At 38.8% G+C, this 20780-nt stretch overlaps 1 protein-coding gene across 2 annotated transcripts; it reads left to right on the forward strand.

The window, feature by feature from the left end:
- The first annotated feature begins 406 nt into the window (after positions 1-406).
- ZNF684 (zinc finger protein 684) lies at positions 407-15378 on the forward strand. Of its 2 annotated transcripts, XM_053212215.1 has the most exons (6): positions 415-565; positions 1863-1971; positions 2301-2339; positions 7768-7894; positions 8225-8320; positions 13834-15378. In XM_053212215.1, the coding sequence occupies exons 3-6, from the start codon at positions 2325-2327 to the stop codon at positions 14736-14738; spliced, it is 1143 nt and encodes a 380-aa protein (XP_053068190.1). In that variant the 5' UTR covers positions 415-565; positions 1863-1971; positions 2301-2324; the 3' UTR covers positions 14739-15378. The 2 variants fall into 2 exon arrangements, with proteins under 2 accessions (XP_014942349.1, XP_053068190.1); XM_015086863.3 differs by lacking the exon at positions 1863-1971 and having other exon boundaries at positions 407-565.
- The last annotated feature ends 5402 nt before the right edge of the window (positions 15379-20780 follow it).

The raw sequence follows: 20780 nt of genomic DNA on the forward strand, positions 1-20780 counted from the left end.
TTGCAGAATCAAACTCTTCTACTTTTACGTCTGTCTCACACCTTATCCCTTCTCAGTCTTCTTTGTTGGGTACTCCGCTTTACCTCCTTTTTGGGACCTAAGCTAGTGCGTTGCTAAAAGAAACTGAACTAAGGGTAGATTATTATCTTATAGTGCTGATTTAGATTTTCTAGTATTTAAAAATCCTGGTGTCTTGTATTTTTAAACGAAAATGATATACACATTTCCCTCTTATAAACGAGCTTGGCTGTCATGGAAGTCCCAGAGATACCAACCCAGGACTCTCCCTACAAAGAGGCAGAGGCCTCTGAAGCCTTCCGGAAACGAGCTCCACAGGCCTATGGGAAATGTAGTCCCCTAAGAAGAGCCTGCACCGCGGGGGGACTTGGGAACCTGGGCGGCAGTTACTTCCGCACACGCGCAGTGGGGCTGTAGCCGGTGTTCAGTAATCTTCCAACCTGCGCCGCGTGAAGGGGGAACGGGGTTTTCTCCCCGAGAGCCTGTGGGAGATCTCTGTAATCTGATCTTTTAGAACCAAAGATGGGAGTGTGGTGGTGAAAGACTGGTAGGTATGACTCTACGGAGCTTGGGGACGTAAGGGAAGGGCGGGGAGAAAGATAGGCACCAGTTTATTGGCGTACCCAAAGGAAGGTAAAACTTCACAACCCCCACGTGCAGCGATTTAGTGTTTGGATGTGTGGGTCCTGTCCAATTCTGGAGTTCAGAGAAAGCAAGAGAAGGGGCTGACTGCCACTCAAGTGGGTTCCCGGATCCCGAGTAGGGATGGGGCAGGCTCAGTTTGTATTCCTGCCCTTGTCGGTAGAGATCACAGTGTAGGAATATGTGCTTCAGGCTTTACCTTTCCTGGTTACAAGAACATCGCTGGCCCTACCAGAGCCCGCAAAAGGCAATATCAAACCATTCCAAGGGATCTAGGGAGTATTTCTAGAGAAACTTGCCATGTTCTCAGTGTATTCTCACAACAATTATCTGAAGTAAGTGTTCTCTCCATTTTGCATATGAATTAACTGAAGCTGAGAGAGCGGTTAAGTTACTTACTTGCTTATACTGACAATAAGTGGAAGAGCTGAGAGTCGAACCAGACGAGTTTTCACCGAATTTTATTCTGGCGTTTTGTTTGTTTGTTTTTTAGTATAGTTGACACGCAATCTTACATTAGTTTCTGCTGTACAACTTGGTGATTTGACAAGTTTTACCTTGTGCTATGATCGCCACAAGTGTAGTTAGGACCCTGCAAAAAAAAAAAAAAAAAGAGTTGTATTTATTCTCCTTTTGAAATATTTGAGCAATGAATGCAGAATAAATTTTGATTTGTAGTCTTTTTTTGTTGTTGTTAATAGTCTTTGGTGAATTTGCAGATCTTCCAGTGAAGACTGTGTATATAAAGCTGTGAGTCCCTCTTGCATATTTTAGCCTTTCTATGGCCCCAACTTTGCTGGTTTAAATTCTTAAAAAACTATACTGGCTCATAGAAGATGGTGAATTTCCAAAGAAAGAGAGAGAGACAGATTTAGAATTTAAACTGAAGGCTCTGTCTTTAAAAAAAAAAAAAAAAAAAAAAATTCCTGGATACCTCAATCCAGCCTTTTCAAGAAAACCCAACCTAATTTGAGCTCTCTTATCCCAGCTTCAGAGCAGAGACCAGAGAGTCACAGGAAGGACTGACTTCCAGAGATATACTGAGTTTCAGAAATCAGGGTTTTAGTTTTTAGACTTATTTATTATTTTTTTTCTTAGGATAAAATTTTGGGAAGAAAAAAATGTCACTAGTTCTAAGATTAACAACTTGCCATTAGATCAGTAGGACAAAAATGTACAACATACTTACCTAAATTTCATAGATTCATAACAGATCCACCAGTAGAGTTCAGCACTTATAAAATATGGACTTTCCTGACATCTCCTAGAATCGTCATTCTCTCACTAGGTGACATTTACTGAAGCTGCAATGTGAGTCTTTCTTTTCTAACTTTTTTTTTTTTTTTTTTTTTTTTGCGTGAGAGAGAGAACATGGGGGAGGTGCAGGGAGAGGGGTAGGGGGAGAGAGAGAGAGAGAGAATATCTTAAGCAGGTTCCATGCTCAGCACAGAGCCTGATGTGGGGCTCAATCTCACAACCCTGCGATCATGACCTGAGCCGAAATTAAGATTCAGACGCTGGGCTAACTGAGCCACCCAAACACCCCAAGAGTTCTTTTCTAATAGTGCTTCTTTTCTTTTCTACATTGCGTTTTGGTTTTTCATGTCTTTCTATTCTTTTTCCTATTTTTACTTTCATAGATCCGTGTGTAAGAGCTCCAGAAAATGATCAACTTCCAGGTAGGTATCCATTTATTGAGTCATTTAAAACTCTCAAAAATCTATATAAAAAGGACATGTATAGACATGTATAGGGAAAATATAGATTGAATAGATCAGGTCCAAAAGAAAATTTAGAAAATTGATCAGTTGATATCCATGTCACAGGGTCTGTACATAGTTGGAATAAATTTGAGCTGCATATGTGTACCCAGTCTTTATAGCAATCACAGAAAATGGATAGTCAACCAGTTAACGTATTGGTATTGTCCACAAAGATAAAGGAAAACAATCCCTTGGAGAAGTAAAGATTTTCCTGATGCAGTTCTCTGAAGAAAATATCTTACAATGGGTTTTCATGGAGATAATGTTAGAAATAATATACACAGGGGTGCCTAGGTGGCTCAGTTGGTTAAGCTCTGACTCTTGATTTCAGCTCAGGTCGTGATGTTGTGGTTCGTGGGTTCGAGCCTTGTGTTGGGCTCTGCACTGCTGACACTCCACTGTAGGTGGAGCCTGCTTGGGATTCTGTCTCTCCTTTAATCTGCCCCTCTCCTGTTCGTGTTTGTTCTCTCTCTCTCAAATAAACAAACTTGGGGGAAAAAAGTTTAAAAAAAAGAGAAATAACATTCACAGCAACAACCCTGTGATAAATATAACATCACATTTTATATTATATAGCATGCTATATTTCTTAAAATGTTTCCTAGAGTAAGCAAAGAGCTTAGTGCCAATAAGCAGCACTATGCAAACTCTGTTTGTAAGTTCAGTTACATATCTTTTTTAATATTCTTCTGGAACCATAAGTAAATCTTATATCTTTTCCAGAGTCTGCTAGTATTCTTGAGCATTTTCTCTTCTATGTGAATTTTATTTTATTTTATTATTTTTAAAAATGTTATTTATTTTTGAAAGAGAGAGAGAGTGAGCAGGGGAGGGGCAGAGAGAGAGGAGGGCAGAAGATCCAAAGCAGGCTCTGTGCTGACAGCAGCGCGCCCGATTCAGGGCTTGAATTCAAGAACCGGAAGATCATGACTTGAGCCAAAGTCAGATGCTCAACCAACTGAGCCACCCATGGGCCCTGTTCCATGTGGACTTTAGAATTAGCTTGTCAGAGTCTATAAAGGAGCATTTTAGGTATTTTTATTGTGATTGCAATATATGTTTCCATTAATTTGTAGAAAATTCATTAATTTTCAATAATGTATTCTCTAATGTTTCATATAGGTCCTTCTTTACATTTTTGTAGGTTTGTTATTATAATTCTTATACATTTCTCATATAAGAATTTCTTGTAATATTTATTCTTATGTATGGTTTAAGTTGCTGTTGAGAATAGGATGGATCTTTTTTCATTGTATTTTCTAATTGGTTATTTTGGTGTATAGGAAAGTATGCATTTATCTATTTGACTTTATGCCAACTTACAGAACTAATTTTTTTTAATTCAAAAAAAAATTTTTTTAAATGTTGATTTACTTTTGAGAGACAGAGTGCAAGCAAGGGAGGGGCAGAGAGAGAGGGAGACACAGAATCCGAAGCAGGGTCCAGGCTCTGAGCTGTCCGCATAGAGCCTGATGCGGGGCTCGAACTCACAAACTGCGAGATCATGACCTGAGCCGAAAGTCAGACACTCAACCAATTAAGCCACCCAGGCTCCCTCTGTTTCTTCTTTAAAAATTAAAAAAAAAAAATTTTTTTAATGTTGCAGAACTCTTATTAAGTTCAAGATTTTTTTTAGTTGATTATTAGGTTTTCTAGGTAGACAATCATACACTCTTCAAATGGAGTTTGTTCCTTACTGCTCAATATGTATGTCTTCATGTTTTTTCTTGTCTTATTGCAATGGACAGGGATTTTTGGGAACTATAATTTTTTAAAAATGTTTATTTGTTTTGAGAGAGTGTACATGTGTGAGCAGGGGAGGGCCAGAGAGAGAGAGAGGAAGAGAGAGAATCCCAGGCGGGCTCAGTGCCTCCATCACAGAGCCCAACCTGGGACTCAATCTCACAAACTGTGAGATCATGACCTGAACTGAAATCAAGTTGGATGCTCAACTGACTGAGCCACCCAGGTGCCCCAGGAACTATAAATTGCTAGCCAGTATCTTTTTGTTCCAATTTTAATGGGAATGTTTCCAGTGTTTTATTGTTTCCTCTTGTATTTTGGTAAATAGTTTTGTTTTGTTTTCTTGTTTTTAATCAAGTTAAAGATTTTTAGCTTGTGAACATTGTTTTCATCAAGGGGAAACCTTTTTTCTTATATGTTTTTTAAAAATATGTGTTGGTTGGGGCACCTGGATAGCTCATTCAGTTGAGTGTCCAACTTCGGCTCAGGTCATGATCTCATGGTTCCTGAGTTCAAGCCACACATCAGGCTCACTGCTGTCAGATCCTCTGCCCCACCCCTGCTTGCACTCTCTCAAAAATAAATAAAACATTTAAAAAAAATAAAAAAATAGATAGATAAGTAAATAAAATACCTGTTGGTAAAATAATGTTTTATCTTTAATATAGGAATTCAGAGAATTTCTAATATGTTTCTCAATATTGAACTATCTGTGCATTCATGGGATAAATCCTACCTAGTCTTCTAACTTTTTAAAGGGCCAGATGGTAAATATTTTAGGCTTGAAGGCCATACAGCCTCTGTGGCAACTACTCAATTTTAACTTTGCATCTGAAGCAAATGAGTGGGTATAAATATTCCAGTAACACTTTATTTACAGAAACATCAGGCCAGGGTATGGGTTGTAGTTTGCTGACCCCTGTTCTATATGGTTTTAACTATGTCTTTGTGGTAGACATGTAGCCACATGCCTTTTTAATTTCAGCTTAAGTTAGTTAAACATGATTTTAACATTACGGTTGAGAGGATATATTATGTAAAAAAAGGTCTTATATTCTATTTTATTATGGTCATGTGAGTCTGACATGTTAACCTTATAGCCCTTCTAACTTATGTATATTTACTTTGTAGTATGTAGTAGATTGTAAGATCTCTGAGACCAGTAACATTTTTATTCTTTTTTGTATCACTAATACAGTGTCTGGTAGGTCCTCATTAGACATTGTCTGAATGAATGAATGAATGAATGAATGAAGAACATATAAGCAATATTTTAAATAATTTTATTGAGACATAATCACATATTACAGATTGACCCATTTAAGATATATACAACTCAGTGGTTTTTAGTCTGTCCATGAATTGTAAAACCATCTCTACAATCTAATTTTAGAATATTTTCATTACCCTCAAAAGAAACCCCATATTGGCAGTCATTCCCTATTTGTCCTATCCCCTAGCTCTAATTTATTTTCTGTTTCTATGGATTTTCCTTTTCTGAACACTTTATGTAACTAAGACAATATAATATGTGATCTTTTTTGACTAGCTTCTTTCACCTAGTAACAGTATTTTCAAGGGTCATCAATGTTACATGTATGTCAAATAATATTGCATTCTATGGATATACCTCATTTTGTTATTCCATCTATTCATCAGATGATAGATACCCATATTGTTTTCACTTTTGGCTATTAATGAATACTTCTCTATGAACATTTGTCTACAGGTTTTATATTTTTAGTTCTCTTAGGTATATATTTAGGAGGGATTGCTGGGTAATATGGTTAATTCAATGTTTAACATTTTGAGGAACTGTAAAACTATTTTCCATAGTTGTTGCACCATTTTACAACCCCACCAGCAGTGTATGACAGTTCCAGTTTCTCTACATCCTTGTCACCACTTGTCATTGTCTGTCTTTGATTTTAACAACCCTTGTGGGTGTGAGGCAATATCTCATTGTGGCTTTGATTTCTATTTACTAATGATGTTGAGCATCTTTTCATGTGCTTCATGCTCATATGAGTGTCTATGTCTTTGGAGAAAATCTGTTCAAATCCTTTGTCCATTTTTAAATTGGGTTGTCTTTTTACTGTTGTATTGTAAGAGTTCTTTTTATATACTAGGCACAAATTTCTTACCAAAATATATGATTTACATGTATTTCATCCCATTCTGTGGGTTGCCTTTTCACTTTCTTGATGGTGTCCTTTGAAGCACATATTTTAAATTTTAATGATTTCCATTTTATCTATTTTTTTCTTTTGTCACTTACACTTTTCCTTTCATATCTAAGAAACCATGGCCTAATCCAAGCTCATGAAGATTTACTCCAATGTTTTCTTCTAAGAATTTTATAATTTTAGTTCTTACATTTACATCTTTGATTCATTTTTAGTTCATTAAAAAAATTTTTTTTTAAATGTTTATTTATTTTTGACAGAGGGACGGAGCATGAGCTGGGGAGGGGCAGAGAAAGAGGGAGACACAGAATCCGAAGCAGGCTCCAGGCTCTGAGCTGTCAGCACAGAGCCCGACGCGGGGCTCGAACTCACAGACTGTGAGATCATGACCTGAGCCGAAGTCAGACACTTAACGACTGAGCCACCTGGGCGCCCCCATTTTTAGTTCATTTTTATATATGATGTGAGGTGTTCATGTGTGTTTAAGGCAGTCCAGCTTCATTCTTTTGCATGTGGATATCTGGTCCCAACACCACTTATTAAAGAGACTAATCTTTACTCGATTTAATTGTCCCGACACTAGTGAATATTTTTAATGTGATTTTTGTTTCTATCACAAAGTATATTTCTGGGTCAAGCATACAGTAGTTATCATATATAACTTTATGAAAACTTAATGAATATATGATCATAAGAGGCTGCCATGATTCCTGCAAGTTCCCAAATAATGTACACTTTGTTTTATTTTTTTTTAACATAACTTATTGTCAAATTGGCTTACATACAACACCCAGTTCTCATCCCAACAAGTGCCCTCCTCAGTGCTCATCACCCATTTTCCCCTCTCCCCAATGCCCCCATCCACCCTCAGTTTGTTCTTTGTATATAAGAGTCTCTTGTGGTTTGCCTTCCTCCCTCTCTGTTTGTAACTATTTTTTCCCCTTCCCTTCCCTCATGGACTTCTGTTAAGTTTCTCAAGATCTACATATGAGTGAAAACATGATATCTTCCTTTTCTGACTGACTTATTTTACTTAGCTTAATACCTTCCAGTTCCGTCCACATTGCTGCAAATGGCATGATTTCGTTCTTTCTCATTGCCAAGTAGTATTCCATTGTATATATAAACCATAGCTTCTTTATCCATTCATCAGTTGATGGACACTTAGGCTCTTTCCATAATTTGGCTACTGTTGAAAGTGCTGCTATAAACATTGGGTTACATGTGCCCCTATGTATCAGCACTCCTGTATCCCTTGGGTAAATTCCTAATGGTGCTATTGCTGGGTCATAAGGTAGTTCTATTTTTAATTTTTTGAGGAACCTCCACACTGTTTTCCAGAGCAGCTGCACCAGTTTGCATTCCCACCAACAGATAATGCACACTTTAGTTTGAAGATCAATGTTCCGTTACAGGGATCGGTGACATTCCAGGATGTGGCCGTGGACTTCACCCCAGAAGAGTGGCAGCTGCTGGACTGTGATCAGAGAACCTTGTATTGGGATGTGATGCTGGAGAACTTTAGAAACCTCACCGCAGTGGGTAAGGACAGTGGGTGGTGACTAACTCTTCACTGTAACTGAGCATGTACTCATAGTGCCCTTCCTTTGGGACGTGTGGACATTCTAAAGCATTACAGAGTTTGGCCCAGAATGTCAGTGGTCACAGACTCTTGATCCCCTTTGAGATGAAGCATAAACAGAGAATGTGTGTTTATGCTTCCACCTTCCAAATGGCGGAGAAAGGTCTTTTTTGTTCTAAAGTCTGTCATCCTTTCCAGGCTCTGAGATTCAAGGAGGCAGACCTGAATTGTGAGGTAGTTGTTTGTGTCTAGCACTTTGTCTCCAGTTCTGTGTTGTTTCCCACGAACAGGGGGTCCAATTACCAAAACAAAAGTGATCTTCAAGGAGGAGCAAGGACAGGAGTCATGGATGGTGGAGGGGGAGAACCCATGTTGGCGCTATCCAGGTGAGTGAGAGAAAGCTAGGCAGATGGGAGTCTTTGGAATTGAGATTCCAGTTGGTCAGTGAGGGACAGGTACCTTTGAAGCACCTCTTAAAAGCCACACATCTTTGGAAGTGACTGGGTATGCTTGACCTACCATTCATTGTCAGATCCTCAGATGACACCTTCACTCACTCTGCCCAGCTGTTTTTTGTCTTTGCTCAGCTCTTGTATGAAGGGATGTCCCTTTCCTCTCTGCCCAGGCTCCCTATGCTTCCTGTTTTATGTAGGTCCTTGCTTTGTTCTCTTAATTCCCCAAGTCCTCATTCTTCTTTTTTCCTCATCATGATCATAGATTGGGGTGCCTGGGTGGCTTAGTCAGTTAACCAACCGATTCTTGATCTCAGGTCAGGTCTTGATCTCAGGGTCGTGAGTTCAAGCCTCGCATTGGGCTCCACACTGGGCATGGAGCCTACTTTGTAAAACAAAACAAAACTAAAAAATGATCCCAGATCTTTTTTTATACATCTAATTCTTTTTTTTTGTTTTGTTTTTTTGTAACGTTTATTCATTTTTTTTTTAATTTTTTTTAACGTTTATTTATTTTTGAGACAGAGAGAGACAGAGCATGAATGGGGGAGGGTCAGAGAGAGGGAGACACAGAATCCAAAACAGGCTCCAGGCTCTGAGCTGTCAGCACAGAGCCTGACACGGGGCTCGACTGCACGGACTGCGAGATCATGACCTGCGCCGAAGTCGGACGCTTAACCGACCGAGCCACCCAGGTGCCCCACGTTTATTCATTTTTGAGAGGCAGAGAGAGGCAGAGCATGAGCGGGGAAGGGGCAGAGAGAGAGGGAGACACAGAATCTGAAGCAGGCTCCAGGCTCTGAGCTGTCAGCAGAGAGCCCAACACGGGGCTCGAACTCATGATCTGTGAGATCATGACCTGAGCCAAAGTCAGAAGCTCAGCTGACTGAGCCACCCTGGCGCCCCTATACATCTAATTCTTATACTGTAGTCAGATCGTGTAGATTTGAAGTCTTACTCCACCAGTCACTGTCTAACCTAATTATTTTGTAGCACAACGTTATTTATAAAACAGGGATAATATTAATCCTCACTTCAGGTTTCTTTTAAAGATTATGTGAGTTAATACATGCAAACCCATTCAAGTAGTTGGCAGATAGTAAGAGTTCAGTATATGTTGGCTATTTTTATTTTTATTTTTTTTGTTTAATTTTTTAAAGAGATTTTTATTTTAAAACTTATAGGAACATTATGCTCTAATTATTCCTCTTTTCAAAAAAAAAACCCCCAAAACCTTTTCTTATAGCATACGCCCCATCTCTGTACCCCACCTTGCTCATCTTTCATCTCACTGCTGACTTGGTGTATCTACCTTATAGTGCATCTGTCTACTTCACTTGGTGATACTGATGTCATTTGGAAATTCTCCAACTTCATTTGAGTTGGTTCCTCGCTAATCTGCCCTCACCCTCACTTCCTGCTTATCCACCTTTGTTTCTTCCCTTCGTGTCTCTCTCCAGAACTTCTCCCACAGTAACTCCTTCAGAAACTGCATCCCTCTGAAGAACTCGCATGATTTTCTTTGTGCTCTCTGTGCCTCTCCAACTTCCCATTCCCATAATTTTCCCCACCTGGCTTTAATCTCCGTTTTTTCATAGTAACCAATATTTAATATGCTTCAACCTTCACCTTTCTCTTTAAATTATAATCAAGGATAATGACTGGCCTGCTGCTTTGCAGTCTCTGAATCACTGCGGTAAGCAACTTAGCTTTTCTGTGTCACGAGTGTTTCCTTAAATACCGTTAGACTTATTACCGGTGATTTCAATTATTAGGTTATCCAAGACTGATTTAAAATAAAATTTTCTTTTTCCACAGAGCCCGTAAAAGAAGTATGTTTCAAACGATTAAGACACCAATTAAGTGTATTTTACATTCCTGGAACCCCAACTTCTAATACAAACCAAGTGAATTTTAACTCCTGCTATGGTGTCTAGGCCATTCATGATTCTACATTGCCAGTTCTGTTCTATTTTCTGTTTTATATTAGATGTTCCTGCAAGATTTATCCAAATCATTTCATTTTCTGAGTCACTCTTCTGGCAAATTAGCAGGAGTTATTCCTTTATAACCTTTATTAAGTGACACTTAAATGGCTTTTAAGGTCTCTTTAATGTGATCCCATTCTGTTTATCTGGAATGGTCCATCTTTTCCCTATTCCATGGCAGTTGGGCTCTTTAGTGAACTTTGTACACGATTTTCTTCTGTGTGTCAGTTCTTTTGATACTGGTGTGCTCTAAAACCAGCATGCTACTAAGTCTGAATTCAGTGTTCTCCTCTTTCATGATAACTCCAGCCTATGTTAATCTCTACCTTCTTTGAAGCTCCGTCCCAGCTCTACTATGGCTCTTTCATGAAAACTTGACATATATCCTTTTAGATTTTTTTAAACTTTATTTATTTATTATTATTTTTTAAAATTTACATCCAAGTTAGTTAGCATATAGTGCAATAATGATTTCAGGAGCAGATTCCAGTGATTCATCCCCTGTGTATAACACCCAGTGCTCATCCCAACAAGTGTGTGCCTTAATGCCCCTTGCCCATTTAGCCCATTCTCCCACCTACAACCCCTCCAGCAGCCCTCAGTTTGTTCTCTGTATTTAAGAGTCTCTTATGTTTTGACCCCTCCCTGTTTTTATATTATTTTTGCTTCCCTTCCCTTATGTTCATCTGTTCTGTGTCTTAAAGTCCTCATATGAGTGAAGTCATATGATACTTGTCTTTCTCAGACTAATTTCACTTAGCATAATACCCTCTAGTTCCATCCACATAGTTGCAAATGGCAAGATTTCATTCTTTTTGATTGCTGAGTAATACTTCATTGTATATATATACCACATCTTTATCCATTCATCTGTCCATGGACATTTGGGCCTTTTCCATACTTTGGTTATTGTCAATAGCACTGCTGTAAACATTGGGGTGTATGTGCCACCTTTGAAACAGCACACCTGTATCCCTTGGCTAAATACTTAGTAGTGTAACTGCTGGGTCGTAGGGTAGTTCTATTTTTAATTTTTTAAGGAACCTCTATACTATTTTCCAGGGTGTCTTCACCAGTTTAAAATCCTGTATGCTCATGGGGCACCTGGGTGGCTCAATTGGTTACGTGTCCAACTTTGGCTCAGGTCATGATCTCACAGTTCGTGGGTTCAAGCCCTGCGTTGGGCTCGGTGCTGACAGCTCAGAGCCTGGAGCCTGCTTTGGATTCTGTGTCTCCCTCTCTCTTTTGCCCTTCTCCTGCTTGTGCTCTCTCTCTGTCTCTCAACAATAAATAAATGTTAAAAAAAATTTTTTTTTAAACCTGTGTGCTCTTAAGGCATCTTTTCTCTTGATAATGCCCTGAAGAGAAAGTCCTATATCATTTTTTGTTTTTATACCATTGCTGAGCGCACACTGGATATTTAACGAACATTTCATTAATTTACTGTTGTAAAGTCAGGCACTGTGGGATGCTTATTCTTTCAGTGAGGCTTTTTTTACGTTTCCTGAGGAGGATTCAAAGAAAGCAAAAAAAAACCCATTACCATTTGCCAAGGTGTGAAAATTGTAGTTGAGAGGCAAAACAGCCATATCAGATATTTTAAAATTTTATGAGTGTGGAAGATTTGTTGGATGTACAATAACATTGCAGTTTTTTTCTAGCTAATTGTCAGAATGAGTGGTTTCGGGCAGCAGTGGGACTGTCCTGGAAGTTCAGAGAAAATGGAGCTTAAAGTTAAAGTATGCAAAAGATGAGAGGAGTCATTTTTTGAGATTATGGAACAATGGCTCCTCCCTAAAGAATATGTAAGTACTAAATAGGGTGAGAGGTGATGAGGTAGAGCAAGTTAAGATGGGAAAGGAACATGAGCAAAATATTGTAATTATTTAGAGTCTAGAATTCTTGGAACAGAAGGTATTTGTTCAGGACTAGAAAAATGCGTGCTTAGATACCACGAATGAATTCATTATAATGTATAGTTTTGTTCACCAGGCTGATTGCTCTGGATATTTCAGTTGGTTACTATTAGTTGAGGGAACCCAGGACGCTGCTTCCCATGAGTTGAAGCAGCGAGGAAAGAAGACAGGAACTTCACTCTGCATAAAGAAATGTGTACCGAAGGGGTGCCTGGGTGGCTTAGTCGGTTGAGTGTCCGACTTCAGCTCAGGTCATGATCTCTCTGCTGGTGAGTTCGAGCCCCACATCGGGCTCTGTGCTGACAGCTCGGAGCCCGGAGCCTGCTTCAGATTCTGTCTCCCTCTCTCTCTGCCCCTCCCCCGCTCACACTCTGTCTCTCTCTGTCTCTCAAAAATGAATAAATGTTAAGAAAATTTAAAAAAAAAATGTGTACCGGTGGCTATAGCCCACTGCTTGGAGCAGCTCCACAGAGAAGAAGGCATGAGGTTAGAAGCCGGGGTGTTGTACTAACACTCCACAAGGAGAGAAATTCAGGAGGGGGGATATAACCCCTTCTCCCTCTTTTTTTAAGTTTATTTATTTAAGCAGTTTCTACACACAATATGAGGCTCAAACTCATGACCCCGAGATCAAGAGCCATGTGCTCCTCCAACTGAGCCAGTCAGGCACCCTCCCCGCTTTTTTAGTGGAGAGATCGACTGGAGATTTGTAGTGTCTTGAGGATAGGAATGAAAAAATGTAACTTCAGGATAAAGTGACTTCAGCTTTCTAAGGACTAGGTTGTTGGGTAGATTGAAAGAAAATGTAAAAACTGTACTTGTCAAATACAAATACAACAAATAGTTGTCATATATAGAAACCCAACCAGAATAAAAGCAATAGCAAGCAGACAGAATCTGTGCCTGGGCTTCCAAGGACACAGGAGAATGAATCCAAGCTGTTGTAGATTGGTGTCCTCTGCAGACATGTGTCACCTGTGATTTGGATGGAGTTAGAGGACTGGAGATGTAAGAATGTTCTTGAAGGTAACTGCCATTGTGCCAGGTGCTTAAGAGGAGAAAGAGATGTGAATGAGGGAAACGGGGAGCTGTCCTACCAGGGTAATCTAGGACGGGGGTGGTGGGGACTCTGATTCTGATCTGCTGCCTCCAGATCTGGTTTTTCCTCTGATATTTTCCCTTAACTCCAGAGTCTCTTGTTCCTCTGGTCACTCATCCATTGGTAGATCCCTGCAATAGGTCTCCATTCTGTGAGATAACCATGCATCAATGTTGAGCAACCTTTTGACTTCCTTTGTGCCCTACTCACTGTAACTTGTGCCTATTTAACTGTCTTTCCGTAGGTCATAAGATAAGCCATCTGTTCTCATTATTGTCATTCATCTGCTCCCATTTCCTCTTCAGCAGTTTTATTCTTAAAGCTCAAGAGCAAGGCAAATACAGGATTTATTTCAGAATTAGATACTAGATTTGAAATCATGTTTCTTCAATAACTGTTGATGGAAAAAATTAACGAGGCATGTCTTATTGTACTCCTTTTTAGAAGCTGATTGGCTACTTGTTGATGAATCAGAGAAGAACCAAGAAAGCAAAGACAATTTTTTGAATTCAGTTTTGTTCACCTTCAATAAAATTCTGACTATGGAGAGACTCCATGGTTATAACATGAGCACAAGCCTTAATCCTACAAGAAAAAAACCATATGAATGTAAATCATATGGGAAGAGTGTGCAGTCTACTTTAGATTTACTTAATTATAATACATACTATACTGGAGAAAACTCTTATGAATGCACTCAATGTGGGAAAACCTTCAAAAAGAAGTTTCATTTCATTAGACATGAAAAAAATCATACAAGAAAAAAGCCCTTTGAATGCAACGACTGTGGGAAAGCCTATAGCAGGAAGTCTCACCTTACATCTCATCAGAAAATCCATAATGGAGAGGGAGCCTTTGTGTGCAGTGATTGTGGGAAAGCATTTATGTACAGAGCACAACTGGTGGTCCACCAGAGACTTCACACTGGAGAGAAGCCTTATGAATGCCATCAGTGTGGGAAGTCATTCACTTGGAACTCTTCCTTTACCCAACATGTGAAATCTCATACACTCGAAAACTCATTTGAATGTAAAGAATGTGGGAAAACCTTCAGGTATAGCTCATCCCTTTATAAACATTCTAGATTTCATACAGGAGAGAAACCCTACCGATGTATCGTATGTGGCAAAGCCTTTGGTAACACATCTGTGCTTGTTACGCATCAAAGAATTCATACAGGAGAGAAACCATATGGGTGTATTGAATGTGGCAAAGCCTTCATCAAGAAGTCACATCTCCTTAGACATCAGATAACTCATACAGGAGAAAAGCCCTATCAATGTAACAAATGTGGGAAAGCTTTTTCCCAGAAGTCAAATCTTATTGTACATCAGAAAACTCATACATAATATTCATGCTGTGAATATGACAAAGCCTTAAATATTAGATAAATCTTATTAAATCGAAAATTCATGGTGAAGAGAAATCCACCAATTTGGATTTGGCAAAGTAGATTCCCATAAAAAAATAATGCCAGTCATGTTCTGAAAGTGATAAAGTGTTAAAAAGATCACAGAAAACATTGATTTATAAATAATAGAGCATGGAGCTTAAAAAGTAGCATAAATTAATGAAGGAATTAGTGAAAACTACATTTACCGTCTCTGATTTTTATTTTTATAACAAATTATCAAATATGCAAGCGTGAGTATAAAATGTTTACGTATTAAATTATATCTGTTAAGAGTGAAGCACACCATTTTTTCTTCCAATCCTAAAAATCTGCAAGTGAAAAAATGTGGTTTAATACGAAGTATGAATTTCAGTAATATTTTCATCCATTTGCTGGCACTTTTAATGGGCAAGGCAGTGTTACTGAATCTCAGTCTCCTCTTTAATTATAAAACTTGTTAAAAAGATGTTTTCCTGTGTATGTAAGCAGCAAAACAAACAATATACCAATTGAGAGGGAAAAGCATTTGTATTCTGTATTACGGTAAGCATTCAGTTGAAAATCAGTTTGTAAATAAAACATTTGCCCTTCACACATTCCTGTTCTTTTTCACTGGTGTATCTACATAAGGTGTAAGCACAGCTCAAGTAATGTTTAACTGAGGTACCATCTGTATCTGATTTTAATAGACTAGGGTGTCCTGATACTTTGCAACTTTGGGGGAGTGAGTTTTTGTGTCTGTTTTTGTTTTCTTGTAAGAAATTGAGACAGGCTTAGCTCTTAGGGGTGCCTGGAGTTGTCCTCGTGACAGCATAGGCGACGTTAAGTTGCAGAGAGCGTGTCCCTCCTTAGCAACTTCACTTTGGAATGTGATATTATGTAAGTTATGCATAGTCCCTTAAAAGGATAAACCACCCATTATTTAAGCTGGAGTTTTTAATTGCTATCCACAGTATTCCTTGATAATGTCAAAAAACCTTTATGCCTTTTCCTGAGTAGTGACAAAACAACCTGAACCTAAATTTGGAAATCAAGCCTTTTCAAGTTTAAGCTGAGTTATAACTGTTGCGTTGTTTTTCTTTCATTAGCCATTTTTTGAAGAGTAACATTGAGTAATGATTGTGAGAGATAGTGCTTTTTTGAACAAGCACACAAGAACTTACGGAACTAAGTTAAATCTTGTCTACTGACAAGAATTCTTCGCTTGACCAAACTTTTATCAGTCGCCTGCACCTTCTCCTAGGCCTTCTCTTCTGTGCACTTCCTTGTAAAATGGTTTTAGCAAGAATCGCATGGAGTCAGTTTAACCAGCACTCCCTACCCTTGGTATTTGATCAGATTCCTCATCCTCTACCATCCATCACCCTGGCCTGTCTTCAGCAACAGTCGCGTTTGTTAGGTCGATTTAGCCAGAATCCTCCTTACCTCTGATTTTCCACCCATTGATTCCCACCTTGCTCCTTTGCTATAAATTCCCACTTGCCCATGCTGTATTCAGAGTTAAGACCAATCTCTCTACCCAATTGAAATCTCAATACAGTGGTCCTTATACCTATTGCAATGGTCCTGTCTTGCCATCTTTAACAAGTGACCTTGAATATCTTCTTTCTTTTTTTAATTTTTATTTTCGAGAAAGCACAAGTGGGGGAGGGGCAGACAGAGACGGAGACACAATCCAAAGCAGGCTCCAGGCTCTGAACTGTCAGCACAGAGCCCGATGCCGGGCTCAAACTCACGAACCGCGAGATCATGACCTGAGCTGAAGTCGGACCCTCAACCGACTAAGCCACCCAGATGCCCCGAATATCTTCTTTCTTTCATACTCCCCAAGGGTTTCAGGAGGCTACAGGCTGGTTTTACTCTCGTAGTTCCAAAAATTTCTGGAACCCCTTTCTTTTGGAATTGTCTTTCAGAATCAGTTTGATAGCCATGCAGGAAATTCTTTAGGTATTTATAGTCACAGGACTTGCCTTTTTTTCAGCTCAACGTTTTTCTCACTTCCTACATGAGATCCTCACTTTGTCCTACTTAGTTTTACCATTCCCATCCTGTCTCCCTTTCCCAAGCCCATATCTCTCATCTGAGAAACTCCAAACTACTTAAAGCTAGTAGTAGGAAGAGAGGCGGTAGGGGGCTCTACTGTTGCCAGCATGACGTGAGGCCCCTTGAAAGAGCAGCTGTGTGGGTCAACGTGGCAAGAAGTGTGCGGTGATCTGCTCTGGGGATAAGGGAATAAAACAAGGGAGTTTTAATTGTAATATATCAGGAAGCATGTAATCTGGGGTTCATAAACTATTTTGCTCCCTTCTGTAAGTGGAAGTAGGAATGCACTAGTAGAAAAAAATATTTCCAGTACTGGACAGATATAAACTGCCTCCTAGACAGCTTTTGCCACTGGCCTCACTGTCAGGCTGTACAAAATTTTGGCAAGAAGAAAAACAGAACTATGCTTGGACTCACCTAAACATCTTGGATTCCCAGAACTCCCTAGTCTATTTGTGCTCTGTGGCTGAGACAGCCAGGCACAATTTAGGTGAGAAATCCCTTGATTTTTACCACCTCTTTACAGTTTGTCATACCTCGAGGTATGGGGGTTTGTTGTTTGTTTTACTCTATAAAAAGATAATTCAAAATGCCTTTTCTCTCTTTTATTTATACATAGATGGTGTATTGGCATTTCCCCCCCAATGAAACTGTTCATTTTTCTGATTATATATGGTAATTTTTAAGAATCAAATATGAAAAATGTAATGAGAAAACAAAAAATGGAAAGGGAAATCTGAGGTTAGGAGTCCTCATGTTCTAGAAAAAAGAACATTTAGGCCTTCTAAGATGTAAAAAATTAAGAGTAGAAAAGCATAGAAATAGAATATGTAACTTACAAATCTGAAGAGAGGAATAATGAGAACTTAATAAATCCAACAGAGATCAGGGAAAGTGAAAAGTGCAGAAAAACTCTACACTTTATTCATATTTCACTACTTTCCCCACAAATGTCCTTTTTCTGTTCTACGATCCAATCCAAGATACCACATTGTATTTAAACCAACAATGTTCTTTTTAACAATTTTTTTTTTTCCAGTCCAGGATCCAAACCAGGATTACCATTGCATTTCTTTTTTCCTTTTCTTCCTTTTCTCTCTTTCTTTCTTTCTTTCTTTCTTTCTTTCTTTCTTTCTTTCTTTCTTTCTCTCTCACAAAGAGCATATGGATTTATGTATTTATTTAATTTATTTCTTTAGTGGCATAACTTTATTTATTTTTTTAAATATAATTTATTGTCAAGTTAGCTAACACACAGAGTATACAGTGTGCTCTTAGCTTCAGGAGTAGATTCCCATGATTCATCACATATATAACACTCAGTCCTTATCCCAACAAGTGCCCTCCTCAATGGTCATCACCATTTTCCCCTCCCGGCCCCGCCGTCAACCCTCAGTTTGTTCTCTGTATTTAAGAGTCTTGTGATTTGACTCCCTCTCAGTTTTTTTTCTCTCAGACTATTTTTTTTCTTTCCCTTCCCCCATGGTCTTCTATTAAGTTTCTCAAATTCCACGTATTAGTGAGAACATAGATCTTTCTCTGACTGACTTATTTCACTTAGCATAATACCCTTCAGTTCCACCCACATTGTTGCAAATGTCAAGATTTCATTTTTTTTTCATTGCCAAGTAGTATTCCATTGTATATATATACCACATCATCTTGATCCATTCATCAGTTGATGGACACCTGGGCTCTTTTCATACTTTGGCTATTGTTGATAGCCCTGCTATAAACATTGGGGCTATGAATCAGCACTCCTGTATCCTTTGGATACATTCCTAGTGGTGTATTCCTAGTAGTGTTACTGCTGGGTCATAGGGTGGTTCTATTTTTAATTTTTTGAGGAGCCTCCACACTGTTTTTCAGAGTGGCTGCACCGGTCTGCATTCCTACCAACAGTGCAAGAGGGTTCCCCTTTCTCCACATCCTTGCTAATATCTATTATTGCCTGAGTTGTTCATTTTAGCCACTCTGACCGGTGCAGTGGTATCTCAATGTGGTTTTGACTTGTATTTCCTTGATGATGAGTGATGTTGAACGTCTTTTCATGTGTCTGTTAGCCATCTGGATGTTCTTCTTTTGAAAAGTGTCTATTCATGTCTCCTGCCCATTTCTTCATTGGATTATTTGCTTCTCAAGTGTTGAGTTTGGTAAGTTCTTTATAGATTTTGGATTATAACCCTTTATCCAATACGTCATTTGCAAATATCGTCTCCCATTCCGTTGGTTGTCTTTTAGTTTCATTGTTTCCCTTGCTGTGCAGAAGCTTTTTATCTTCATGAATTCCCAATAGTTCATTTTTGCTTTTATTTCCCTTGCCTCTGGAGACGCGTTGAGTAAGAAGTTGCTGCAGCTGAGGTCAGAGGTTGTTGACTGTTTTCCCCTATAGGATTTTGATGGTTTCCTGTCTCACATTTAGGTCTTTCATCTATTTTGAGTTTATTTTTGTGTCTGGTATAAGAAAGTGGTCCAGTTTCATTCTTTTGTATGTTGCTGTCCAGTTTTCCCAGCGCCATTTGCTAAAGAGACTGTCTTTTTTCCATTGGATACTCTTTCCTGCTATGAGAGATTAGTTGGCCATACATTTTTTGGTCCAATTCTGGGTTCTCTATTCTGTTCGATTGGTCTGTGTGTCTGTTTCTGTGCCAATACCATACTGTTTTGATGATTATGGCTTTGTAGTACAAGCTAAAGTCCGGGATTGTGATGCCTCCAACTTTGATTTTCTTTTTCAACATTACTTTGGCTATTCAGGGTCTTTTCCCACTGCATTTCTTTAGATTCCCTTAATCTGAAATAATTCCTCATCCTTTCAACATCTTTCATGACTTTGTTATTTTTGGAAAGTACAAGCCAGTTATTTTGTTGAATGTCCCTCGTGTTTAGTTGGTCTGATGTTTTCTCATAATTAGATTTAAGGAATGCATTTTCGGCAAGTATATCACATAAGTGATATTCTCAACATTTCAGGACAGGAGGCACAATGTTGACTTGTTTCATTACTGGTAATTTTAACTTTGATCACTTGGTTAAGGTGGCATCTGCCAGGTTTCTCCATTGCAAAATTACCATTTTTTTCCTTTGTAATTAAGTAATTTGTAGGAGAAATATCCTGTTTTTCATCAAAAATTTATTAGTATCAAATAAAATACAACAAGTGCTCCATGAGGGCTGGTATTTTCATCTGTTTTGTTCATTAGTACACACCTAAATCAATGTCTGGTACATAACATGAGCTTGATCAACATGTTTTTGTTGAATGAATATTAGATATATGCTTACAATAAGGCCTGATAGTATACACACATTTTATTTTATGTTTATTTATTTTTGAGAGCGTATGAATGGGGGAGGGGCAGAGAGAGAGAGAGAGACAGACAGACAGACAGACACAGGTGCTGAGCTGCTAGTGATTGTGAAGGGCTGCAGGGACAGTTTAAGGGCAAAGACCGGCGTGTTGGTTCATGCAAAGGAAATAAATCCCAAGCAGGCTCCGTGATGTCAGTGTGCAGTCTCACTCAGGGCTCAACCTCATGAACAGTGAGATCATGACCTGAGCCAAAGTTGGAGGCTGAACGGACTGAGCCACCCAGGTGCCTCCACACATTTTATTTTAAAGGGTGGGGGCAGAGGATTGAGGTAAAAAGATCTGCAAAAAACAAAAAACAAACATAAAAAACCATGTAAAAGAGAAAGTGTCTCAAACCCACTCTGGGCAAAAGGGTTTTGTTTTTGTTTTGCACACTATAATTCATGGGGAAAATTATCATTCTGGTACAATTCTGGGAGAAACTATCATTCCTAATAAGAAATTTTAAAATGGCTTTCATTGATTAACACTTGCTCTAGAAACTAGTCATTTCCCCACCTTGATTCCTGTGAGATACACTCTCCTTTTTGTAGCTAGCCAAAAATGATTAGGTAATCCTTCTCTTTTCCTTTTTTTTTTTTA

This window comes from Acinonyx jubatus, chromosome C1 (genome assembly GCF_027475565.1).
Source record: "Acinonyx jubatus isolate Ajub_Pintada_27869175 chromosome C1, VMU_Ajub_asm_v1.0, whole genome shotgun sequence".
NCBI lineage: Eukaryota > Metazoa > Chordata > Mammalia > Carnivora > Felidae > Acinonyx > Acinonyx jubatus.